General features: G+C 47.8%; 1 protein-coding gene across 2 annotated transcripts in view; it reads left to right on the top strand.

The window, feature by feature from the left end:
- Positions 1–260: 260 nt before the first annotated feature.
- LOC119383913 (ETS homologous factor) overlaps positions 261–21,794 on the top strand; it is a 453,403-nt gene continuing 431,869 nt past the window's right edge. The window contains exon 1 of one of the 2 annotated variants that reach the window (XM_049412712.1): positions 261–1,239. In XM_049412712.1, coding sequence (XP_049268669.1) covers positions 884–1,239 — 356 coding nt within the window. In that variant the 5' untranslated portion in view covers positions 261–883. The remainder of the gene's footprint in view (positions 1,240–21,794) is intronic. The other variant, XM_049412713.1, reaches the window with a different exon arrangement.

Below are 21,794 nucleotides of genomic sequence, written 5' to 3' on the forward strand. Positions count from 1 at the left end.
TCTTCTCCCCGCATTACAAGCACGTCCGCTTCGTGCGCGCTGCGGGCGAACGGCCTCCGCGTGTGGCTTTGACTCCCCGCTATCCTGTTAGGACGTCTACGGTGCGTAGACGAGGACGTCGGGCGCGAGGAAGGAGGGTTCCTCCAGTGAACTTGGAGGAAGTTGCTGAGTGTGGCGCGTCTCTGCATTTCGGAGAGCGGCCGCTCTCGGACGAAGAGAGTTGTTCTCTCCCCGCTCGAAACTCATCCTCTCCCAGGAGCTGGGGGGACGCCCACCGAGCCCGTCGCTACTATCCTCCATCCAACGTTACCGACGACGAGCGGCGAGTACGGCGCTAAGCGGAGGAGAACGGGGCGCCGATCTTGTTGTGGCTCCGTAGTGCACGTGTTTTTCTATTTTTTCTCAACTGGATCGGCGGCGCGTTGTTTTGCCATCGCGTGTCCCACGTGTTTCGAGAGTTAGTGGCCGCCGCACCCCAGCGATCGACGACCGCTAACCGTTTTGTGATCGCGTTCGCGCGGTTGCCCGCGAAGCGAGCCCGGATTTTTCTTTCGTTGGCCGCGCTTTCTCGGGACTGGACTCTGGATCATCCTAGCGTCGTTGGATTTTCTCGTAGTCACCAGTCTGCTGTGCATAGTCGAGTTGATGACACGCCGTGTGTGCTAAAAGGGTGAACGTATTGCTGCAGTGGTGACGTCGAGGCTTTTACGGTGCGTGTGAGTGCTCCGATCCCCCAATCCCCTAGTGACGGTACATGTGACTAGCCCAGACGCTCTTCCGTGGTAGTCGTGAGACTACCCGCGCCCATCTGTGTAGACCACAACGACCGAGTTGTAGCCCCTTTTCTTCATCGCCGCAGCCGCGGTGATCTCCGCAAACGGCGATGGCCAGCGGTGCCCTGGCCGCTGGGCCCATGCTAGGTGACTCCGGACACATGGCGCAAACCATGACACCACCGCCTCAACAGCAGCAGCAGCAGTCGTTGAATCAGTACTCGCATGCCGCGTCCCTCGGACTTATCACTCAGCAGCAACAGCAGATTCATCATCAGCACCAGCAGCAGCAACAGCAGCAGCAGCAGCAACAGCAGCAGCAGCAGCAGCAGCAGCAGCAGCAGCAGCAGCAGCAGCACATTCAGCAACAACAGCAGCAAGCTGCTCAGTTGGCCGAAGCCCAGCAGCAACAGCAATTAGCCGCCGGCTACCATCTCGGCGCGTACGCTGGATACAACGGATACAGGTGAGCCCGCGCCGGGCGGCCGATGACCGCGCGGCCTCGAAAAAGAAAAGTGTGAAACGTGCGCTTGCGGCTCTGCATCGGTGAAACGTGCGTGTTGCTCGTCTCTTCTCGCTCGAGAAGCCTTTTCTTTTATTTCTTCCCTTTTTTTTGTCTCTCCTTGCATCTTTTCTACGTGACTGGCGTTTTGCATTCGTGTTCTCGTTTTGATGAAGTGTGCGTAGCGTGGTGATATCCTAGCTCCATATAGAGACAGATGCTTTCGCTTTCAACGGCGTACAAGTCTGCGAAATCCGGCTACGAATCGCGTCAACGTGTAGCAGCTGTTCTCACTTGCAGGGACGTCGCCGCCATGCTGACGCTGCGTTGTTTCTTCGTCTTGTCAAACCATGTGTGTACTGTGCTTTTGAATGTTGATAAAATTGGAGTGTTTAGTGCGGCGGATAACAGCTGCGATAGAGTAAAGACAGCTTTAATAGCTGGAAGAAAGAAAAAAAAAAAAGGCACCGCTTCGTGCATCTGTGCGTGTATATATCTGCGTTGGGGGAGCGAATGCATGGACTTGCTGCTGCTTGTATGATTCACTATACAAATCCTAAGGAAACATTGAGTCATCTTGCAAATAACCGTATAAAGAAGGATGATGTTACGAACAGGCTATGAACACGCCGTGTAGTAGAATATTTTCTGTCCATGACGCCACGAGATTGAAAAATGTGTATGACCAGATACGTTTCATGACTACAAGTGCCCACGTGAAGGCTTTCAGTAAATGTATTTATTTTACTGCTGCTGACGGGGCAACACGAACCAAGTAGTGCCTGCAATAGGCTTCCCCACGACTGTGTTAGATGCGATGCGCTTACAGTGATGCGCTCATCGCGTACACGAAATATTTAGGTCGTGTTCCAAATTGAAGGGAACATCGAGCGGTGATCTCTGATTCGAGAATGATATTATCATTATTTCGTTCTGGAGGAATGTTAAAAGAAAATGGGGCGAATATCTCGTACGCGACCGAGAAGCCTGCTTTGTATTTCCTCGTTAGTACTGCGGTGCTTCTACGCGTTGAGGACCTCTCGGTATATACCGCACACGTTCCCTGTGAGTCGCGACGTTGGATACACTGCTCTGCACGGGCAACAAGGACGAGCGAAAGCTCACCGCAGAAAACACATCCGAATTGAAAGGAAACCTTCACCGCATTATGCGGCCGTGCTGGCAACTTTCCGTACTACATTTAATGCGTCTCCGGACCTACGAGCCGCGAGCACCTGACTTATTTGACAGCGACGTCGCTTTTCTGGCCTATATATTCTCAGTGTAGAAATTGAATTTTATAGCGGAGGTGAAAGACATGATAATGCGCAAGGAACTGTCATCGCGGCTTCTGCTCGGCGTTGGTGTTTAATTATGTTAGGTAAGTCATCTGTTTCAATCGATTAAAAACGCGTCGTGTTCGTCTCCAGGCGGTCGAGCGTTTTCAACAATCGCGAATCGGACCTGCCGCTCAGAGTGCGTAGTCTCGGTCGGTTGGACGTTTATTTCCCGCATCCCTCGTTCCACGTTGTCGTTGCTTCTCCCAGTCTCGCGAACGTTAGCAAAAAACCACTCGCGTATAAGAAAAAGGAAAATTGCTCGGAAAAATTGCCCGTGCATCAAACGACATCGCTTCATACCAGCGCATCGCCGATTCCTCACTAAGCAGTTTTTGCAAGTTCTCGCAAAAACACGGAACAACAGAGGGAAGCTCTGGTATGTGGACAAAATGCGCTTCAGCACATCTGGCAACCTTCCCACCATTTCAGTAGACGCGTGCCACGTCCTGGGAATTGAAACAGTGAGCGACTAACATCACGCAAGGCCAACGTCCACTCGAGGAAGCACCGACGCTGCAACTTGGATCGAACGAGCATAGTCTTCGCATTTCCGTCGTATGTGAACTGGGACGGAACACTCTTGTCTGAGGTGGTTCTTGTGTTAAACTTCACTAGTCGCACTTCGTATTGACAACCTGCTAACCGAAATGCATGCTACGCTGTTCCGCATTCCACGCTCCCGTTTCGTAACGGGTGCTGATGCATGGGCGTGTAGTTAAACTCGTAGATTATACACCCCGTTTGCTAGAGCATGCGCACTTAGAAGCAGCATGGTGAGTTGGACTAGTCGGTTACCATTCGTTATGCTTTCTTTAGCTTGAAGCGCAAGGAATGCGCACTTAGCAGAGAACTCAAAGGGTCCCTTACGCGCTCGCCTAGGACGACTCGAAGGCGAAAGCCATTTGGTGTGGCTATTTTACCGGACACTTTATATTACGCTAACGCCGATTTTTTAAATTTTTTTGCAACGCGAATGCCATAAAGACAAATTGGACGCGCAGCCTGCACGCTCACGTGATGTTTTCTGCAGCCCACAACGCGACCTCGAAACACAGAGACCTATGCATTTCGCCTTTAAAATAGACTTTATGAACATTGTAGTTATTCTACCTATGCGCGTAACGCCTGGCAATCCAAAAAACAAAGACAGGCGTATGCTGGATGAGGGGCGGGGAAGGAGGCAATATAATAATAATACCTGGGCTTTACCGTCCCAAAGCCTCGATAGATTACGAGAGACGCCGTAGTGGAGAGCTCCGGAAATTTCGACCACCTGGGGTTCTTTAACGTGCATCTAAGCACACGGGCCTCAAACACTTTTGCCTCCATCGAAAATGCAGCCACCGCGGCCGGGATTCGATCCCGCGACCTTCGGGTCAGCAGTCGCGCGCAATAACCACTAGACCACCGTGGCGGTGCGGAGGGAGGCAATCGCGGAGCTCTACGAAAGGCCGCGTTGATTCGAGCCGCTCTTCTCGTCGCAAAGCTTGTTCGTCGCGCTATCTTATACCTGTAAGAGTAACACTTCTATGATTAATGCTCCAGCATCAGACCAGCGTAGCATTTTCTGAGCACGCGAACAACCTCGTACGCCGAGAAAATATTTCGATTCTGGCGGCCATGCCTATGTGACATTGTTATCGATATCATAATGAAGTCGCGCAGCTTCCGTCGTCAAAGTTTCTTTCCGAATCTTTCGCATCTAACGCATGCGCTCAATCGCACGTTGTCCCGCAAAAAAAAACAAACAAAAAAAAAAAAACGAAGCAATGATCTTTCTTCAACAAATACGCGTTAGTCCACGAAGTACTCGGAAGTTGATAGCCGCCAATATTAATCATGTCATATAGGGCCGTAACCTTCGTTAGCATCAGTGCCAGCAAAGAGACGAGCACGGAATGCTACAAAAGGTTGGATTGTATTCTTTGAAATACACGCGCATACCTTTTGTCCTTTTTCTTATTTTCTCTTATAGCATTTTTTTCTTCTTTTGAGTTATGCACATCGACGTGCCGTACGAACGATATAGCTTGATATAAGAGGCAAATTTGCCCTTTTCGCACTAGATATAGGTGTAGCCCATAAATTGTCTTGGTCGAATTACACAGACTACCGTCATGATCTATGCAACGCGCGCTTGCAGAAAAAAAAGACAAAATAAGAAGACATTCGATTCAGATCAATATATCTCACAGGCCGGCACCAACCCAGTGCCGCATTTAGTACTTCGCCATTTGCGCAGTTGCAAACAAGTAACGTTCTATGGCTCTTATTGATCTAAATTGCGCATATTCATCAAAATGACGATGTTACCGAGCGATAAAATGCACTCCACGTGATTCATGGACTATTACATCTTTCTAATGAATTATTTCGAGAAACATTTCCAGGTCATGTTTGTGGTAGATGCGTTTCACTGTACAGCCGATAGCGGTGGCAAACAAACGCTAAGCAAGTGCATTATAGCCGGGCCACCTGGGCATGCATGCGACGTGCCGTATCTCGCCAACGAAAGCAGCACCCAAAACGCGTTCTCGAAACGCGGTGACACACATCGCGACCCTCGAGGAAAAAATGAGCGCCGGTCTCCTCGTTCGTTCGCCGGGCTATCGACCTGTGTCCGAACTTTGCAGCCCGTCCTGTCACGGTGCGCCTGTATAGTAATTAAGACTCCCGCCATTTGGTACACCTACACGGCGCAGAGCGTATATTATCGGTGCTTGTTTATTTCGTGCTGTTAAGGAAGCGTGGTGCCGCCTCGCGGTCGCGTTTAATCCTCGTCGCCCCAGAGGGTTCGCAGATGTGTGAGAAGATAATTGATATAGTTGGTGAATCGCTATAAGTACAAGTACAGCGGTCGTCCAGGGGCAAATAGCGGACGCATCCCGTTGGCCTCAGTGGTCGCTTTGAAATGAATCTCGGAAGATTAATGTAAATAAACTGAACTGGTACTCGAGTCAAATATTTATTTATTTATTTCTCCATTTATATATTTATTGAAACATACATTACAGGCCTCAGATGAGGCATTGTGCAAGGGAGGCAGTATAAAAAATGAGCATTCGTAATAATATCTTGCTTTTATCTGCAAGTTCAACAACCTGGTGCTCGCCACTGTGGAACGAACTCGTGTACGCAACACGCTAGCTACGTTTATGGCGCAGATGGTATTTCGGCGTTGCCAGCCTATCAACGTGGTGACCGGTGTAGTCATATAACTTCACACCAGAGATGCCAGGATCGCCGAAAATGTGCCTGCGGCGTGGCGGTCAGCTAGCCCAAGCGCATTTGTGTGCGGCGAGCCAGTGCTTTTTTTTTTTTGGTCGGCGAATAATAATAATAAGTGGCGTTTAACGTGTCGAAACCACGATATGATTATGAGAGACGCCATAGTAGATGGCTCCGGAATTACGAACAGAAAAACATGAATCAATCAGCCCAAACGCGTACCCTACTCCAGAAATTTCGACCATCTGGTGTTCTTCAACGTGCACTGACATCGCACAGTACACGGGCCTCTAGCATTTCGCCCCCATCGAAATGCAACTGCCGCGGCCGGGAAGAAATTCCCGGCTCAGCAGCCGAGAATTCGTTCAGCGAAGGCGCAACCACGATGCACCACCTTCACAGCCTCCTAACTGCGCGCTATGGCATGCTGCCTGTCAGCCAAGCCGGCGTACGATCCACTCTAGTCTAAAGACTTTTCCCACGCTAGCCATGTCAAAGAACGCCACAAATGACGTTAGCCTCGCTGTGTGCGCCGTGAAGCTAAACTGTAGAGCGTGACCATTTCTCCGGCTATAGGTTATACGCCGTCTGTGCCTTCGAAAGCACTCAGCCAAGACACACCTTTGTTGCCTTTATTTGGAAACGCCTCAACCCAATTTATGTGTACCAAACAGTCGGGCAACTTATAGGCTCAGGCTCTTACCAGAATGTTGCCTTCCGTTCCTACTAGAAATATTCCAGCGCTACTCTTGGCGACATGACATGACAGTGCATGTCACACGCTTCTCTGTCCCGTCCTCGTCAAAAGTAGAGCTGGGATATTTTAAGTAAAAACGTATCACCAACTAGCCTCGCAACGTGTTTTGTGAGTTGCCTTCCATTGTTCCGCTATCAAAGGTATTTATGTACAAAGCAAGATATGCGAAGTTTTAAAAAAAAACAGTTGCTCGTCACTTTTTCAAGCAAGTACTTGTAGCGCAAGGGCTTATTCATTCACTAGAAATACGAGTGTTAGTCATGTATCAATCATTGCCACGAACACGTTCAAATAAGAAGCACCTGTTCTAGACATCAGGAATTTATCGCTGTAGTGAGTCAACACATCGCGTAATGTATGCCTGATTGTCGCTTTTAAAAACAAATGCGTGTTATTTAGGAGATATTGGTGCTTTTATGCGCCGGCTACTCCCTTTGAGAGAAAACATATTTAGTGAAAATAATGGATAAGGAAAAACCACGCAAGCGACACACTGTTCAAGAATATTTCATCCCTTCAAGCATCCTTTTTGCCTGAATTACTGCCTTATTTGTGTTTACAAACTAGCGCGCAACGCCAGCTCGTATGAGTCAGTCAAGATAGAAAAAATTACACAGGCACGATGGCCATTCCCATAAGAACACTAAAGAGGAGGCAAAATGCACCCCAGTCACACAATAATTCTAAGGTTGACACAAAGTCCAGTCACGGGGACACGGGATAAATTTACACATGAAGCGATAAATAAAGCAACAGGGTCAAATGATACAATGAGTTTTAAGCCTGAACAAAAATGCTGTTCTGATTAATTTCCTAGGATATCGCTCGCTTCTAGAAACTCGCTTAGCGCGAATAGTGCCCGCTTCTGTTTAGATTGTGGCTTCATTTCAACTGCGTCTCCTTTCTTCGTGACTGTGATTTGCTTTGCACAGTTTGGAATGCATCGTTTTGAAGTATTTTCCGTGGCGTTTTGTTGTTGTCATTGATGCTTTTCGCCCAATAATTTCTTCTCTATGAATTTCGCCAACTCTATAGCACGAGGAAATGTGTTCTTTTAAAGGGACACTAAAGAGAAACAATGAATTGGTTTAGATTGATAGAGTGTGCTCGGAGAACTCTTGTGTAGTTTATTTCACCACCATACGTTTATTGCTAGAGGAAAAAACCAAGTTCAAAGTTTCATTTTTAAATTTCGCGCCGAACTATGTAATTCATGACGTAAAAGATTTCAAAGAACATTTAACGTATTTTGGCGCCACTGGCTCGACGAAGTTTCTACAAACTCGTTACGTCACGTCTCTGGCCCCCTCAGCGGACTAATGTACTTCGATTTAACCGATTAGGAACTACGTAGGCCCAAGTAGGCGTCGTCAAAAATATGTGACGTCACGGCAAACGGTACGGGAATTCCAAGGTGGCGTCACCACCTGTATTTTCTTTTTGCGCGTTTTCTCGCTTATTAAGCGTCTTCTCCCAGCAAGCGTGGTGTTTTTGGTATCGTGGAAGACTACTTTACTAAAGTGAGAAAAATCGTTTTGCTCTTTAGTGTCCCTTTAATCAGTTCTCTACAATGAATCAGTACTTACAGTACAGCGGATTTCCTGCTTCTGTGTTATTAATTTAACCGGACAATTAGCCAAACATCACCGAAGGTTTCCTCGCATTCTTGAAAGACATCTATAATGATCGACCATGTCATTCTCTGTCACACCTCGGCTTTACCGCGCATGGGCACGAGTCCTCAGTGTGTATGTGACGTTCTAATCAGGGATTTGGCCGCTTTGGCGCTCACTGTTTGTCTCCCGTCTGTGTCCTTTTTCACTATGACAGAAATAAGCATTTCACGCAAATGCTTCTCATCCAAGCACGCGAACTTGTAGGGCGCAGTATGTTGCCAATATTATCTATCGTGCCTGGCAAAAAGGTGCTCATCTACTCCATTGTTGGAGTGGATTTCGCGAGTACACTCTTTATCATTTCACGAAAACGAGCAATAGTTCCCTGTCCGAGGTATACGAGCGTAGATAGCGCACTTGTGAGCCTTCTCTGCCGCTGCCTGTAGTGCAGTGCACCGGAAAATAGCCGCCGGCGCCTTGCGCGACATTCACATGACAGTCGTCCACTCTCTGAAATCAAGAGTTCCTGGGCATTGATCTCGATTTTAGAGCGTCACTGCACTCTTTCATGCAAATACACTGAGTCGCATCGAGTGCTTGTTCCATCGAGTGCTTGCTCGATGTGCACTTCGGCCCGCTGAATTATTAAAAAAAGTAAAGTCACCTTTAGTAGGTATCGATCATTGACATTCAGTGTACGGAAAACGCCCCTTTCTTGATAAGTGCGATATGACCGATAAAGTGCACGCGCGTCGAATATGAAGGTATTCTAAGATATGGACTAGACCTATTGAGTCCACAGTTGTGTTCGCGTCCGCTCACGCTCGCGCAATTCGCGCGCTGAAGTTTTACACATACGGATTCTTTTAAGCTCTGTAGTACCATCTGATTGATGTCAAATTGTCCGGTCTACTTTCTGATCAAGCTGAGTTCCCTGTTGCGGCTCTGCTGACAGCGACAAAATAAACTGGGGGACCCTTGAGCTTCGTCTTCAAAAGTAGAACCCTATAGTGTAATAGGGCCCCATGCGCCTCATCGCCTTCTCAACTCCTAGCCTGCCTTCGGTTCTCGGTGCATGCCTCAACATTGCCGCAAGGACACGAACGTGTGTGCGCGTAACATTGGCCATTTAAAACTATCCTAGGACACCTACTGGAAATACAGTTGCGCAGTGTCCACTACGCCATAATTCTTCCTTCTGCGAATCAGCGAAGGGCCCACTACGCGTCCGTAAGGCAACACGCGAACTATAGTGTACTAGAATAATCTAGTACACTAGAAATTATTCTAGTACACTATAACGCGAACCATCGCAGCTGCTCACTTTGTTGATGCTTTTGCTGATGATGATGATTACATATGTCTGAGCGCTTTGTAGTGGGTAGGCCTTTAAAACACCCACTCGTTGCTCAATTCACATGTTTGGGCCACGGTGCAAGAAATACTTTAGGTGAGCGAACGACGCGGAGGGAGCGCTTGTTGGATAGAGGCGGATTATGTTCTCGTTTTCAGCGTACCAAGAGATGGCGCGCCGGACTGAGGACCGTGGCGGGCTGCTGGCGAATTCGGCAAAGCACCTCCAGCACGTGGGCGACGGTTTCTAAATATGAAAAACCGAGTTATCGCGCGACATCAACCACTTGACACGTCGCGCGAACGGCCCGTTTCGTCGCTCGTCGCTGAGTAATGCATGTTGGCGCACATGGAGTTTGACCTTCACAGTCCACGTGCTACGTTAGCAGTGCAGTGCACGCACTTTTTCATGTTGCTGCCGTTGCTTTTTGAGCTTGTTTTTGAAAATGCCATAGTGGCCAGGAGGGAACCCAAGCTCAAGTTTGGGCGCGACGCTCGCGCGGCTGAGCTATGCGTTACTGGGGGCAGACACTGCCCGCGAAGGCGGTTTGTCGCCGGATTTGCCAGCGGCGGCGGTAAGGGCTCGTGCGCGCATGCGCTCCTCATTCGGCCCGAGCACTGCTGGTCAGCAATAGTTACATTGTGACGCACCACAGATGCAATTCGAGAGCTCTCCGCGTGCGCGGAAGCGGGGGCGGCAGTGTTGTGGCCGTGAATGCCCCCAGTTGCGATAAGAGCAGTGGCGCCGCTCGAAGTTGCTTTGGAAGCCTAACGTTTTTGAGCTGCGAAAGAATGGGCAAGTGCTTTGTGCCCTTTTGCGACAGTGGCTACAAATCTTGCAAAGAGAAGTTTGCGCTTTTCGCGCCCCGAGCACGCGAAGAAAGGCTTCAGGCATGGAGGCGTGGGATACCACGAAAAGACCGCGTCTTATTAATAGACAACGCCTACTTATTTACCTTAAATGTGACAAGTTATCGTGCAACACCGAATCGCACGCCGTCCTCGCGAGCTTGGACGCTAGGTCGCGTAGCTTCTCCTCTTTGATAGGAAAGGTTTACCTGATATTTACTTACGACTTCAAAAACAAAGACCCATAGGACCGGGACGCTCCTTTAGTAAAGTAAAACCAACATTGGCATGCGTTTGTTTAATTCTAGTTGAGAAGTTTAATGTCACAGGACCCAAAAGTTGGAAATCCGGTGCGCCATTTTGAGTTGGCGAATTAATTTTGATTACCTGGGATTCTGAGGTGCACGAGAAATCAAAAGAAACGGGATATTCCTGCATTCCGCTCGTTTCGCAATGTAATCGCCGCGGTAGCGAACGTTTGACAAATGGATGTGCTTCGCCTCAGCGACCGTATCAGTTGAGTGAGCGTGGTAAGAGGGTGCTATTTCTTGTACTAAATACTTCACGCACCGTTGCATTCGTCATATTCGCCACATGCACACTGGTTAACTGGAAGAGCTTCAAAAGTAGGCCCAGGCTCCGGCCGCTGTGCACGCGGTAACGCTGCATCGACTTGAACGGGTCGTAGAGTGCCTCGATGCGCGCGGTCGTCAAGGCAGCCTATCGGGTCGAAGTTGGTAGCGCCATCTCGCGGGGTGCTTGCGAAGCAGAACATAGTCGCGCAACGGGTAGTCCTGGCGTTCGCTCACCTAAAGTATTTCTTGCACCGCGGTTTGGACGCCTGGCGCGAGTATACTCTTCTGCCACGCAATATTACACGCGTTAAAGACACTCCTCTCGCTACATGAAAATCATATAGTGCTTTTATTTTTCGAAGCTGGTTCAAGCAATGGCGTCGCTTTGTGGTAGAACACCTGCTTGCCACACAGAAGGCCTGTGTTCAGTTCTCACTCGAACGGAATACTTTTTATCATTTATTTTATTTGCATCTTTCTCGATTTTTCGATTACGGGCCACCCTGATTTGTCGCTCACAACCAACGACTCTGACACCGATGCCGACACCGCATCTGCGATGCGAGATCTCTAATGCTATCGCGTCATTATTATTATTTTGTTCCGTAACAGGGGACGTGACGTTGAGCGCGTTGGATTTCTTTAAGGGAGAGTGAAATACAAAGAATGGAATTGAAATAAAGGCGAGGAGGCCAGCAAGATATTGTCCTGTTTGCTGCCTGACCCGTAGGGAGGGGAATAGGGGAGCAAGAGAGAGAGGGAAGAGATGAATCTTGATTATTCGCAAGCATGGCGCAGCTTCGATATATTCGAGAACTTATGCCAGTTGCCTTCAGGGATCGCAGAAGGGCTCTTATGGTTTTCTGTGGTGATGCTCTGTAAGCCACGCTCACAAGATCTTTTCTGTGAAAGGCTGGTAATAAAGTATACTAAACGCACATTGTAAGAGGAGGAGGAGAAACATATATTTGAAACCATATGAATGGAGCTGAAGTTCAACGTGCGAGAGTCCATGTTGGTCAGGCGGCCAGGAGACCTTGGGACCTGGCGGCTGATTCTGCCCGCTCTGTGACCCACATTTGTGTGTCCGGAGAGTCTGGCGTTGCTTTTCGACCCGGAATTAGAGTGACACAAGGTGACCAATGGTTTCTTCCAAGTCGAATTGAGCGCACATGACTGAATGAACCATTCAAATGCGATGACTGCATGAGTCGGTGAATGCCATACACCACCCACTGTCGACACAGCGCGCTGTTGCGTCACGACGCCAAAATTTAGGCGCGAAGCACCTTATGCGCTAGGACTGTCGGCGCCTACTGTCGTTGTAGCCCGTCACGGTGTCTCGTGTCGTCGCCTGTCACGGTAAAGCGAGTCGCAAATAAGACTTGCTTTACTTGTTCGCTCAGGAAAAGCTCGCGAGAACGAGCGCTCGACCGCGAGAGACGATGCCACGTGCGCTTCTCCGAGTGGCAAAAATAAGACGGCGCGATGGCTCAGGAAAAGCCCTCGTTCTACGATAGACGCTGTCTGCGACACTGTCTGTAGCAATGAGAGGACGCTGTCCTCTCATTGCTATTGACGTGTCCCTATGGGAAACAACGGTGCTTCGCACCTCCCCAGGTTTCGCGTTAGCTCCCTTGCATAGTATAGTATAGTATGGTATAGTATAGTATAGTATAGTATAGTATAGTATAGTATAGTGTAGCAAGGAGTGGGGAGAGGAAGTGAGGGTGATAAGGAGAGAAAAGAGGAGGGCAACGCCAACAGCGCCGCCGCTTCCTTAGTGTTCGCATTGCGAGCGCGTAGCTGCCGCATTTTTTTGTTGGCAAACAGCCGCTATGACGCACTAAGACTGTATATGCGGTGGCTGGAGTTCAACGGTGTATTACAGCGATTCAACGTGATGTTGTGCGCGGCATGACAAAGTTCTTTCTGCAGCGCTTTTTCTTGATGAAGCTGTAGGTAGTGTCGACGTTTTATTGTGGGCACACCAGGCAGCGTCATCGGCGATGTGGTCACACACGATGCCACAATATGCCGGCAGCCATTCTAAAATTATATCATGCACCCATTAAGCAGCACAATGACCAATTTCACATGTTTGAGGCGCCGACGTATCGTAATTTCGCAATAAAAAGTTGAACTGTGAGTAAGCACTCGCGTTGTGCACTTGCTTATACCTGTCGTGGTAGCACTTTTAATTTTTTAATTGTCAACCATTACCAAGGAGCTCGCCTTTCTGTTTTGCTTGACGTAATTTCTACGTCGCAAATTCAGTGCATTGGAGCAGTTGCCTACGTAGCACCAGAAGACTGCTCAGCCACTACAAACCTGGTCGGACAAAATAATGTCTTCATGGAAGATCAGGCCTCTGACGAGCGGTCCTGAGGTTGGCACGCAGTGTAGAGTATGCAATTTTATGGGCGCGATAGGAACGGCAGCAATCACAATAAAACTAGGTAAGCTGCTGCGTGCTTCAGGTTTCGTCTGCTCTTTACAGCAAAAAGGCGCACTCGATGACGTGCCGTTATTGCGATATTCGCGTTATAAAATAAATAAAAAATGTTTGGGAGATCTGACCACCTTCTAGCGCATTCACGTACTCGTAAACGTAGGACAATTGACGGTGACGCTCAATTTATTCCAATTCCTTGCTCGCATATATGTATGAACTGTGTCCGTAAGTCATCGTGGACGTTTGACTGGTCACATGATATCAGCTGAACGAGACGGAAATGTGAAATCTTCACCAAATAAAAAGAAAGTTATCCAAGTTTCATACTTTTTCAGTGAAGTTCGATGTGGCCTCCATTTGCTGCCCTATACACATCTGAGAAAATTCATGAATTCGAATTTAGCAAGCCAAAGAACACACTGAACTTTCCTCTGTACCGTTCACATTTCGACTGGCGTGGGCGTGAACTGGCCCGCTGCTGCGCACTTCGCGGTGCTGCGTCATCACCTGTGGGCGCACACCCTTGCACATGATACTAAAACTTGGACAGTTTTCCTTTTATTTGGTGATGATCTCAGATTTCCATATTGTTTTGTTGCTTTCCTGTGACCACTAAAGTGTGCACCGTAACTTTAAGCACGCACTGTATGACCGTCTCGTGCACTAAGAAGCGCTTGCCGACCTGCCTTGCGATACTCATCTTCAGTGAACAGAACTGCCAGCTTCACCAACATCCTTCATTATTAACAAGCTGCGATTCCGCTAGATTTTTAGTTCATTAGATACTATGCAGCATATGGTAAGCTCGACACGAGAGCTCGTTCATGAGCAAGGAACGTGAATTCTTTACGTGATCGATTCGCGTCGTATACGTAAATGAGACGGCTGTTGGCTTCGTAATTGTGATCGGCGTACCTTTGCGTGGCATCAAATTACCACTGGATGTATCGTGCTGTTAAAAAATTGAAAGCTTTTTTTTCTATGTGCGCCAATCGACTGTTAACCTTTTGGCTTTCCCTTTTCGTGTGCCACACTCTCCCTCCAAATGCGCAGGATAGCGAACCAGGATGAACCTGATTTCCTCCCTGTTTTTTCTCGGCATTCTCTCTCTCTCTCTCGCTCCCTCTTTCTTTTCCTACATGGCCGATACGTTACTTGCCAGTTCATGCCCGATCACGAATGACGTGAATTCTAGTCTGATTGCTGAAGATGCACAAATGCACAATGCACGCATCGCGACGGTGAGATAAAAGCAGTTCACAAGCATTCGGCTATTCTTTTCCCCTATCATTGGAACCTGAAAGGTACCCCGTGATTAATTGTTGAACCGGATGATGAAATTTGTGGTGCAAGGCTTTGTACGTAAAGCCTACTCGCTGACTTTCAACATTACGCAACATTGCATCATATATTCCTCATGCGGATGTCATCGTGCGATGGTACGGTTAGAGTCAGTTCTACAACAGCCTACGTAGCCTTGTACGTGCGTCGCTTTGTAGGGTATAAGGTGGATAAAGTTTGTGCAAGTAGCTTTCGTTAATCTTGTAAAAGAAGGCAAACGTAATGAGTACTTGATGCATCGACATCTATTGTCCTGAATCAAACGTGCCCAAGATAAAAGAATTACTTTGATTTTGAAGGTATTCTCTCGTTCTTTTAATAGAACACGATATAATTATCCCATGAAAGGAATTTCCTGGCACAGGAAGGCACCGTCAATTGCCATAACATGATATCTTGTTGATGCGGGAACTCTATGGCGGCGGCGTCGCCAACTGTATTTTTTTTTTCGAGCGCATTATATCTTACCAAGCTTTCTCTTCCACGAAAGAGTGGCGTTCTTGGTATTTCTAAAAAGTAATTTAGTTACAAAAATGAAATTATCTTTTCTTTTTCTATATATTACCCCTTTAGGTCAGGCAATAAAAAACAGTATGCGTTAAGTTTATGTACCGTGACAGGGTAAACCAAATCAGGGTCAAAGCATGCGCAGTGACGAGAATATCCCATTATGTACATCAGGCTCTGGTGTATGTTTACGCAAGCTTTGAAAACAACTGTCATAAGGCACGTTAACATGTAGAACTATACGTAAGCAGTATATGCAGAAATTCAGTAACTGAATAAGTGTGCGCCGCGAAGAGAGCACTTTTTCTTCGAGTACTGAAACCTTTCCACAAGAGAACCAAGCTACCTTACAGCTGTTTACAAATAGATAATAACCTAATAAGTAACACGCTTATAAAAAAACTCGCAGGGTCCCTTTTGCACACACCTAAGACGACTGGAAGGCGAAAGCCATCTTTTTCTTCTCAGTCAATGTTTCGTTCCGGCGCCGCCACCCTCCGAAAACTTTCTCCACCTAATGTGGTTTTGCATTGCCTCCAGGATCGAAGGCAACTCACCTCGTTTTGCACTGCCGACGTGATGGGCCCACCGCTGACCAAGTTACGATGCATGTGATGTCACGTCAGGCGACGTCACTATGACGTCACATATTTTGTTGATCTGTGGCGTCATCACGTGATGGTGATTTCTTGCATCACTTGTGTGGAGGCCGACGGGAGACGCCGACGTTGGACGCCGGTCAATTTTAGCGTTTGATGAGGCATCTAAAGCTTTCGCCTCAAAACATGAATAATACAAATTTTCAGTGCCAGATTTAGTAAGGCAATTACACTGACGCAATTCCCACGTAATAGGCTACTATGAGTTCTTGCTCAGCTACGCGTGCGCACATCGGTGTCGTCTATATGTGTGCGTCTACTGAGTCACCACTGACTCATGGTCGGAAGCGGAAGTGCTTGCACCAGTGGAAATAGACCACGAGCGAGGCAGCGGAATAGGCTACCGTGTCGTATAGGCATTTATCCGTTGCATTGCTTGCACTTGTGCAACATGCCAAACTACACGTCGCGTATAGCGATTAATGCTACATCTGCCATGGCTTCGCTTAAGGTTGCTTCGTCACCAAGTATTTTCTTTCTGTTTAGGTTTGTGCAAAACATCAGTACAATTGTGCGTCATGTACACTTTCAGTGAGCTTCAGTTAGAGTGTCCCCAGTTACTTTAAACGAGTTAACAAAAGATCGTCAGTTTTGGTAACTATTTACTAACAAATAAAAGTAGTAAATGACTCCTGTCACAGATATGTTCTGCCTGTGTCAGGGTGTTTAACAAGGTCACAGTAATGAAAAGTTGCAGTCTTTAGCGATATACGAAGAGGATGGTCGGGATTGATTTTGACCACCTGCGCACCTACACTTTAGTTTAAAAGTGCGCGTACGTCTAAGCACACGAGCATTTCTGCATTCCATGCCTAGGGAGCCGACATAACGGTCGTGTAGGCTGCCTACCCATGCCCGTCGGAAAGCGACCCCCGCAGTCAAATAGGCGGCATCATTGCCGGTGTGGAAACGGCAATTAGTAAACATGTGGCAAACAAAAGCTTAAGCGCAGCAGGTTTAAACACACACAAAAAAAGAAAAAGTTAGCGCAGCTTGCGCTGGGTAGCAGCAGAGCTGGTGAGCCCCTCTCAGCTTCTCTTGTTAACCATCTGTACAGAATGCTTGGGCCGTCATTAAGCTCGTGCCGGTTCATGATCATAATTTTCTTTCTACGACACATAGCAAACCTCGACCATAACAGCTGTGCTGTAAACTCACTGCAGAATCTCCTTTGGTATTTGTCCAAGTGATGCGTATGCGTAGAGTGTTGCTGCAGGCCCAAACCTTCCCTACAACGTTATTTCTGGGCGCCTTTAATCTTCGTGCTAGCGTTCGTCAGCGTTTGGAACTCCCCCACAGGAGGCCCATTCCGCGATCACCGAAACGCGATTTTTGCATGCCGCACAAGACTGCCGCTCTGCGCTGTGAGGTTATGTGTGTGCGTGTGTGTTCCCCTCTCTTTCTCTCTTTCTTCACTCTTCTTTCAATCTCCCCCATCCCTTCCCCCTGCACAGGGTAGCATACCGGTTATTCAAAACTGGTTAACATCCCTGTCTTTCCTCTCTCCCGTTTTCCTTCCTTCCTTGCATTCAATATTTGCAACGATTATATTTTTTCTGATATAGTCAGTGCTAGTCCTGTGTTCTTGCTTGTCTGTGTTTCATCTTGGGCTGTTTTTGACAGTGAAAGCGTATCAACTGACTCGTATTCAAACACATTAGGTTGCCTTCGAAGCGTGCGTTCCTAAGTTCAAACCCAGCCCTATGAGTACAATTTTGCAGCCAAGCTGTATATGGGCTTGGTTCTGGCGGATCGCGTCCGCGCACGGAGCCACGCGTAGAACAATAATTTCCGGCGCCCCTCGGCCCATCGGCACCGCCGATGCCTCGTCCACAAGTGTCGCGATACTCGGCGGCGGCACTACCCACCGATCGTTGTGTCCCTTTGTGATATTTGTTTCGTAAAACACACTGTAAGGAGTCGGGTTCGGCGGGTCTCGTTACGGTAGCTGGCTCCCGCCGTCCGTCCCCATAGCCGATGATTTCCAGTGAGGAGGCGCGTTCTTTCAGGAAGGAACGTAGATTTATTTACATGATTAAGGGATTGAAGTGAAAAGAGAGAGCAGAGTAACATCAAAAGTCTTCGGCTTTTATAGCCCCGAGACTGTCACTACAGAGGCACAAGCAAACCGGTGTCAGCGTCTCCCGCCAATCCGGTGACCTGTCGTCCTGGCGTCCGGCCTCCCGAAAGGAGGCAAAGAGTCACACAATACACTCGCCACGCCCCGAAGACTCGTAGGTGAGAAAGTCGGCGAGGAGTTTCAGTCCAAAGGGGAAAGGGCCGATGACCTCCGCTTCCACTGCCAGTAATACTTGGAAGAAGCGTTGAATGATGGCTGCCACGGGTGTGAAGGCCCCACCTGGGTTGATGGGAACGTCTTCAACGGCGCACTCCCACGCTGACCAAAACGCACGATAAAGCGGGTGTGTTGAATTTCGGAAAAGACGCAGACCGCTCCCTCCGGCACGGGTTAATTTTCCCTGCTGCGGTAGGGTAGAAGGCAGATGTGGCTGGGTGAGAAACTCTCCCGCGGTGCTATCTCACGCAGAGAACAAGAAGCCAAAAAGGGGTCTCCGAATTCCGACGTCCTTTTTCTGGGAAATCCGTCCACGGCGACCTGCTCGCTCGCTCGGCATAGGCTCCTCCAGGAAGAATTGGCATTCCTGCCTCCGTCTAAGCGCCGATACGGGGGGAGAAGACAGCATTCCGGTAGACAGCTGTACGCTCAATAGCGTCGGCCTCGATGAATTTTTAGGCCAAACGTAACAACACCAACAAATTCACTGATTGCCGTACGAGTGTGGTGTATAAGATCCCTTTCAGCTGCGGCTGCTTCTACGTAGGACAGACGGGCCGATGCATCAACCAGAGATTGTTGGAACATAAGAGATCGCTAACAGGAGGCTCACCTTCTAATCTATCTTTACATTGTCGAGATTGTAAGTGCACGCCAAAATTTGATGAATGCGCAGTGTTGTACCGGCATAGAAATGAAGAAACGCGCCTGATGATTGAAGCATGGCATATCGAGAATAGTGGTAGCGCATGCGTGAGCCAACCGTCGATTAACTTGCATAAAGATGAAATCAAATGCCTTAACAGTTATCTTCCACGTAGACCGCCACGCGTGCCGGATTGATAGGTTCGCCTGTTGCATGGGCATGCGCAGATAAGTTTTCGTGCCTTCTTTCTTTTCAGCCGTTTTGCGTCTATTCAGTTGTTAGTCGGCGTTTGTGGTGTCCTGACTTCTTTCTTGTGTCCGTGTTTGCACGCCCTGTCTTTTTAGAATGTCCCTTTGTGTCATGGCGGAGAGATCGCGCTAGCGCTGTCGTCAGCAGTTACCCTTTGGGCTCGCTATGGAACGGACGCGTGTCGTTTTCTCGGAGGTAGAAAAGCGAGAGCTGAAGGCGCGCCAACGCGCAGAGAAGCCCGAATGGGTGCGAAAACGACCTGACGCTTCTGCCGCCGCAGAACGTGCAGCCGAAGTCTCTGGCTTCGCTGGCCTCCACCTTCGCTGTGGTGGAAGGGATCTTATTCCTTCTTTTGCTTCTGACCATTGCGTGATTGGCTCCCAACGACCGCAACAGGCGCATTCGTTCGTTTTATTTATTTTTCTCTTACATTATGCAGCTATTCCTCGGTTATAAGCACGACAGAAACCTCCCCTATGTATACCTTCATACGGCTTTACTATCTGCTTGCTTTATATCATCATCATCATCATCATCATAAACATCATCATCATCATCAGCCTGTCTACGCCCACTGCAGGGCAAAGGCCTCTCCCATGTTCCGCCAATCAACCCGGTCCTGTGCTTTCTGTTGCCACGTTATACCTACAAACTTCTTAATCTCATCTACCCACCTAATTTTCTGTCTTCCCCTCACGCGTTTGCCCTCTCTTGGAATCAACGTGACGCCAATCAACGTGACTGCATATAGAGACGCCAAAATAACTTTTGACTTTGCGATTTTTTTCCCGCCGAGGATCTCGTGGTTATGGTGCTTGACTGCTAACCCGAAGGTCGAGGGATCGAATACCGGCAGCGGCGGCTGCTGGAGGCCCGCGTACTTGATTGAGGTGCACGTTAAAGAACCCCCAGTGGTCGAAATTTGATCGTCATAGGCGACGAGGGACAGGCAGAGGCACAGACGGACGGACGGACAGTTTTCTCGTTGAGTCGGCATAGAAATGCTCACACATTTAAATAATTGCGCAGAGATGCGCTACAAGGAACAAGATTTGACTCTGCACGAGCATGCGATTCGCTGACGTGCTCGGCGATTTTTTGTCCGCAGTACTGAAAGAAAAGAACGCGCGAACTCATAGATATGACTGTCTGGTCACCCAACGAGGAAGAACTTGCGCAGAAAACAAACCTTACGAGCGTAAAGCGCAGATAACAGGAGAGCACAAAGGCAGAGCAATTGGAGATATCAATGCACGCTGTCATTCTGTTCAATTCTGTCAAGAAATTGATTTACGGAGTGAATGAGCCAAGACAGCCGCGAGCTCAAGAATGTGTTCAATATCTGAAAAAGTGAGAACACCAGAAACGCCGACCAACATGAAAATGTTTAAAAATTTTAGGACATATCGGATGTGAACAAGGCTATCGTACGGCTTGAACGTCTTAAAGTTTTTAAACCTTTTCCTTTTCGTCAGCTTTTTTAGCGTTTTTGTCTTTCCCTTTTTTATGCCTCCTTCCGACCAGACGAACTATCGTCGCAAAATCGAATTAACATTCAATACCTGTCGCGCAAAAATCTATCAAGCGAACAGGCAACTTTTCGTTGTGCTGGTTTTGCTCCTGGAGGGCTTAATTTTATTTTTGGCATATGGGTCATTCCAAGTGAAACGTCCCAGCCCAAAATTCGACCACCAGCGATGCTATTGAAAAAAATTGAGCTAGAAGGTATTTATGTGAGAGTGATTTTGGTAGAGTATTTTCGTTCAGAAAAATTATCTGGTCACGTGACGGTCTTTTGAAAATTCCGGCGAGGTGGAAAAGTTTGGTGGGAATATATTACGCGTGCTCACCCTTGAAACTAGGTACAATGGCACATTGTGTTTTAAACCATTCTATTGTCATTTTTCTTTCACGTGACGTCACAAGAAAAACCATATATTAATTTTCCGGCTTAAATAGGCTTAGCAAAGAAGCAAGAAAACGTGCAAATTCAGACAATTTTCGTAAAACCGGCGGCAATGTTTCAGCCGCAAAAATTTTATAGCTGTTTTACCAGTCAACGTAGTATCTGCTAAAAATATTTTAACCTTTGTAAGCTAGCGTTTATTGAGATAAATGCTTGCAAAGTTGACAAAAAATGACTTTTTGGGGAGATTCACTCGTAAATTAAGCATTGAGGCCCTCGTGATAAAAATATGTGAAAGGGTTCTTTATATGCTCCAACGTCTTCTCTTGTGATGTGGAAATTTTTATTCCTGTAAGTTTTGTTTAAAGCGAAAAAATAATTTTGATGTCCACAACCAATGTCCCTGGTAGGCGCTGGCAAACAGAATCGTTTTCCGTGATTTTAGGTAAATAATTGCGATTGATACTTGGTTAGTTCTGTAGCTCATATTATTTAAGACCTTGTTAGCTTATTTGCACTGGTTTTTGAGCATTGTCAGCCTTGTTTTAGGTATGTATATATTGACCATGAGGCATCAGACAGTAGATGGACGACAAGCCGAGCCCCTAAAGGGCTACATGCTTAAATAGAAATAACGTTTTGAACTTTGCTACCACGAGGAGGACCACAACCTATAAGCAGAGTGGAACTTCCTTGTCACTTCCCATGTCAAAAGCGCATGCGACGATGTTGGCGGCCCACT

Source organism: Rhipicephalus sanguineus, chromosome 2 (assembly GCF_013339695.2).
Source record: "Rhipicephalus sanguineus isolate Rsan-2018 chromosome 2, BIME_Rsan_1.4, whole genome shotgun sequence".
In the NCBI taxonomy this organism is placed as follows: domain Eukaryota; kingdom Metazoa; phylum Arthropoda; class Arachnida; order Ixodida; family Ixodidae; genus Rhipicephalus; species Rhipicephalus sanguineus.